Here is a 5,491-nt window from a genome sequence, read left to right on the forward strand (position 1 = left end):
GACTTCACCAGTCATTGTGTTCCTTTGAAAAAGACAGAAGAGATGGATCGGAGTAGCCAAGCTCAAAGGGAACTGTAAGGGATTAGGAGACTGGTAGTCTTCTGAGAGGCACCCTGGACACAGCCTAATGGGCAGAGAGGCTATCAGTTCCCTAATCTTTTGCAGTTCCCATGGGAAAAAGTTGGGAAAAAGGTATAAATGTGATGTAAGAATTTCTGGAGCAAATCTCTGGATTAGGTAAGCAACAATTATGACAAACTGCATACATTTAGAAATAACAGAATTGACTACAATGGGAGCTGACTCAACAGACTGCAAGGCAAACAATCAAGCAGGAACAGCTTATTCAAGCTGTGAAGCTCTGCACGTTCAGACCTGTGTGGAGCAGGGACCACTTTCCCAGCTGTGTTTCAGTCATTGCAGGAGAGAAGAGTCTTACTACTTAACACACTTCATAAATATTTATTAAGAATTCTTCAGTGAACATTTAGCTGGGATGACTTTTTACTGCGGGATCAATATCTTATGCTGTTCAGCAGGCAGCTTATTTTTGTGCCCAGTCTTAATGCACACATTGCAGGAAGCAGCTGGCATGCTAGGACCCTTCGTTTCTAATAAGGTTGTATAAAAGAGAGTGCAAGGATGTTAGTTTTCTGCTGCCAAGAGGTAACCGTTCAAAATGAAGAACCTTTGAATAAACAGCACTGAAAACACGACCCCCTCCCCCATAGTTTTTAAAAATAAATTTAAGAAAAAAACTTAAAAATAAAGAAAAAGTTAATAATATCTAAGATCCCAGCAAACAGGCATCTTTTTCTCTATTTCGTAGTTCAACTGGACTTAGTTCTGAAGTAGAACATCATGCAATCTTTTCTATGACCAAATTTTCCTTTTTAAAGACAGCTTTACTTCTGATTTCTTTATTAAACAAACATATTTCCAAACTTTTTGAGATATTCCAGCATTTTTAGATTTGTTACACTATAAGAAGTCAATCTGAAGACTGAGCTGATTCTCTCCCACTAAAAATAATGTTGGACAGAGCTCTGAAAAATGGCCCAAAGGCTCCTCCTGAGATTCCAAATAATGTCCTAAATTTCCACGTTTTAAATTCTTATTTGAATAAGTACTGGCTCAGCTGTTGTTTCAGTACAGAGCTCAAGAGAAGCTAGGGATAGGAAATCAAATGGGCTTGGGGCACAATCCATTAGAAAACTCTCCTAGTTTAATTTCAGTGTGGCCTTGATTGTTAACTTATCTACTGTAATAACAGTAGCTAAAAAAAGAATTATGATTTTCATATAATATTGTGAGTTTATTTTATAACGTCTCATTATTTAACTATACAATGGCGTTGCAATCAGAGTAGGCCTAGTAAATCAATGGAACTTAATGGAGGAGTTGACCAAACCCCCACTAATTCAATAGGCCTACTGTAGTTGTGAAGACAGGACGGCCTGGTGTGCTCTGGTCCATGGGGTCACGAAGAATCGGACATGACTAAATGACTAAACAACAACAACCGTTGCACACTAAGCAACAGGATTTCACCCAATATGAAAAAAACACAAAACATGTCTCCACAAATCTCTCCCTCAATGCTCTTTCTTCAAAAGATAAAATATTTTTTTAAAAACGTAAAACTTTTTTTTTAAAAAATATATATTGTAACAAAATTTATTCACCTCATTTTCTGTTCAGTATGGTACAGTGATTTCATTTAACTACTTTGGAAGATTTGATTTTCTTTATGTCAGAACTACGAAGAATCAGGGTCCCATTTTTAAATGTTCCAACTTGTCCTGTAGGCAATATGTTCTGCTTTGTCTTCTTCCTAGACTTCCTGTTTTTAAAGGGAAAAAAAATAAGTATCACAAGATGTTGAAAGAAAAACCAACTACTAGCAACTACTAGCAAATCAGAGTCAATAATCTCACTAGGCATGTCCCAAGTAACTTTTATGATTCCTATCCTGACTTATAATGATTTTATTAGTAAAGCTGAAAACAGATCCAGATTGTTATTGTTTATTTATGTATTTCTTCAAATATTGGCTCACCTCTCTTCATGTCCTTTTTTCTTCTGCCTCTTGAGAGAATCAGATTTATTTTCCTGTTCAGGAAGATCAATAAAGATACTTTAGTGCATGTGTCCACAAAAAGGAGTCTGCATGAGGACCGCCCCCTTTTGTGCACCCTCCCTCTTCCTGTTATTATTTGGAAGAGGCATATTGCCATTCCCAGAATCTTTCAGCAGTACCAATTCTCTCTGAAAACAGTTTTCACCCCCATGCCTTGTTTTGACCTACTAAGAAACGTGTTTGTGAAACCAAAACAGACTTCTGGCCACTTTCCTGTTTCAGTGGTTCTCATGAGTCAATCAAAGCATGTTTTTTTTCCTGGAAAACCAGGGACCAGGCAAACGAGCCTTCCCTAATCCAGTACTCTGAAATGAGTGCACTTCCCATAATCCTATAGTCAGGCTCAGAAAGACTGAGCTAGCTTCCATACCAATACACTATATGACTGTTCCCTGGCAACACTGCGGCTTCACTTGAAAGTGAAGAATGTTAAATGCATCTGTCCTTATGAAAACTGAAGCATTTATCCAGCAAATTTGCATTTATTTTTATAGGAAACACTTCATACAAACCATGACAGTCTCTTCTTTCTTTGCTTTTTTTTCTTTGATTTTCTGTTGAAGAATCTTGTAGTTCAGATATTCTTTTTTAGGAGGCTGAAACAATTGTTTGAAAATGACAACTTTTACAAAATTTTCAAAAAGATGAGTAGGTACAAAAGTCAATGGCAACCTAAAGAGAAAGGTAACAGCACAGAATGCATCTTTCTGTAAAGCAGATCTCTAGACTTATTTAAAGTTATATAAAAAAATCCCTACTCTCTTAAGAGAGAAAATGCATGCCTTTTGAACTCAACAGAACCAGGATTTAATCTGAGTCAAGGACTCTAATGGTTAAGCTCTGAAATCTATTTTACATGTTGGTCTTAGCTTGCACATGTGTAAATAACAAAAAAAGTATCTCTTTCCCAAGTTTGCCCCTTTTATGTCAAGTTCTCACTTTAAATCATGATGGTAGTAGTGGACAGATTGCCCGTTTTTCATGTCACCCGTCAAGAGGAAAGAAAGCCCAATACCTTTGCTCCCAACATGACAGCACGTTCTTGTTCTAAAACCCGCTGTTCCTTTTTCTCAAATCCAGTGATTCCAAACTGGTGCACTTCCAAACGAGCCTTATGAAAAATGGTCACGACAATTTTCAAAACATCAGTCAACAGGAAGTTGGCAACTGTGTTATCAACAAAACATCTATAAACATTTGAATACCAAAATGTGTTGGAACCAAAAATGAATCCTTATGAAGCTGCAGTGTGGAACTCATGAAGAATTGTTAAATGTTACTCATCTCTATGAGGGTTTTGCTTACTGAGGTCTGCATAAGGACCTATCCTAGTATCACTAGTTTTCCTTTGTAGCTGAAGAAGAGAAGCTTCTTGCCAGCCATAAATATCTTGTTGCCCATGTACGCATGGAAGTACAAGTAGTTTACAACTATCATAGGAAGCGGCATTATATCAATGAATGGAGGAATAACTTTTCCAAACTCTGGGCTTAGATCACTGGTCAATCGAGTTATCAACTTGTACTGGCATTGGCCTAGTGATACAGAAGTCTTTCCTATCATCTACTACCTGGTAATTTTAAATTAGCAACTGTGCCTGTGTACAGAAATGTGCAGATCTCTGTTTTTTGGACTAAAATCCCAAAACATCAACCTACACATCTCTACCTGGGACCTTCTGCATAAACAGCATATCCTCTACCAAAGGGATTAAAGGTAAAGGTAAAGGTTCCCCTTGACATTTTCAGTCCAGTCGTGTCCGACTTTAGGGGGCGGTGCTCATCCCGTTTTCAAGCCATAGAGCCAGCGCTTGTCCGAAGAGAGTTTCCGTGGTCACGTGGCCAGCGTGACTAGGGAATGCTGTTTTACCTTCCCACCGAGGTGGTCCCTATTTATCTACTCGCATTTGCATGCTTTCAAACTGCTAGGCTGGTGAGGAGCTGGGACAAAGCGACGGGAGCTCACTCCGTCACGTGGATTCGATCTTACGACTGCTGGTCTTCTGGCCCTGCAGCACAGGTTTCTGCGGTTTAGCCCACAACGTCACCATGTCCCTTACCAAAGGGATTAAGCACTCATTAAATAAAGGTGCAAGATGTATATTCTTGCATTCAGCTATAGCAGCAAGACTGGCCAGATTTGAAACACATGATGTAGCCTCTCCTGTCTAACTTAAACAGAATGATCCATCCAAATGATTAGCTACAATTACTGTTTGGACATTGGATCAAATGGCACAGTGTCAGTTGGTATGAAGTGGCATAAAAAATGCCAGGGGTGTGTGTGGGCACAAGACATAGATGTTACACACGGACACACATACAAGTGTCTAAATGCTGGTCTTAGACATTTTGCTGCCAGTGTGAGAATGAACTTCTCAGTCAACTTTAGTAAAACTACAAAGTGCTAGAATGCCTGTCAAGAAATATGAGACAGAGAATGCCACTGACTACTCTTCCCCCTCCATGGTGATGATCTTTCCTCCATTTTTCTTTGCATTCTACTCTGCTCCAAATCACTGCCATGCATGGGTTCTGCTAAGCAAACAGCCTGCCTTTGGCTGAAAAATTATGCTAATGATCTGAAAGGAGACCTATTCAATATTGTGATGCTAAGTCCAAAGAAACGGTGCACAAGACTGTGCTATTTTTTTTCTCCACCAAGAGCCCAAGCGCATTGCATCTTCACAAGTCACATCTTCATATCCCATACAAATCCCTGGGAAATCTACAGAAAACCACCATGGCCTGTCTAATCAGTGCAGAGTACCCCAATACAAATAGGGAGAATCTCACAAATGTATATCCTTTGTTCCACATTATGAGGCCCACTCCATTTCCTTTTTGGAGCAAAAGTTAAGAAAACATCTTGATAATTTGGGACTTACATATATAAATGTCTTGTAATAGCAGTTTCAGTACAGTGGTGCCTCGCTTAACGATTTTAATTGGTTCCAAAAAAAACATCGCTATGTGAAAACATCGTTAAGCGAAACACCATTTCCCATAGAGATGCACTGAAAACCGGATAATCCGTTCCAATTGGAACGGATTACCATCCTTAAGTGAAAATCCCCATAGGAAAAAACGTTAAGCGAAACCCATTGAAATGCATTGAAGCCTATTTCAATGGGGGAAAAAATTTCACAAAAAATTCAAAAAGGCTCAGAACAAAGCCAAATTAAGTTAATGAAGGTTTTATTAGGTGCACTAACGATTCCAAGCATTTTAAACATTTTTAAACATTTTAGAATATTTTAAAAATAGCAAAAATGGGGCTGTAAAAAAAAAAAAGTTAAGCGAAACAAGGGGACCTAAAACTGTCATCGTTAAGTGAAGCATGGTCCCAAAA

At 38.6% G+C, this 5,491-nt stretch overlaps 1 protein-coding gene across 2 annotated transcripts in view; it reads right to left on the reverse strand.

The window, feature by feature from the left end:
- Positions 1-446: 446 nt before the first annotated feature.
- FSAF1 (40S small subunit processome assembly factor 1) overlaps positions 447-5,491 on the reverse strand; it is a 19,651-nt gene continuing 14,606 nt past the window's right edge. For both annotated transcript variants that reach the window (XM_020801189.3, XM_072993839.2), the window contains exons 4-8: positions 3,156-3,251; positions 2,653-2,736; positions 2,060-2,112; positions 1,686-1,843; positions 447-611 (exon numbers count right to left, since the gene is read on the reverse strand). In XM_020801189.3, coding sequence (XP_020656848.3) covers positions 1,717-1,843; positions 2,060-2,112; positions 2,653-2,736; positions 3,156-3,251 — 360 coding nt within the window. In that variant the 3' untranslated portion in view covers positions 447-611; positions 1,686-1,716. The remainder of the gene's footprint in view (positions 612-1,685; positions 1,844-2,059; positions 2,113-2,652; positions 2,737-3,155; positions 3,252-5,491) is intronic.

The sequence above is a fragment of the Pogona vitticeps genome, chromosome 1 (assembly GCF_051106095.1).
Source record: "Pogona vitticeps strain Pit_001003342236 chromosome 1, PviZW2.1, whole genome shotgun sequence".
Lineage (NCBI taxonomy): Eukaryota > Metazoa > Chordata > Lepidosauria > Squamata > Agamidae > Pogona > Pogona vitticeps.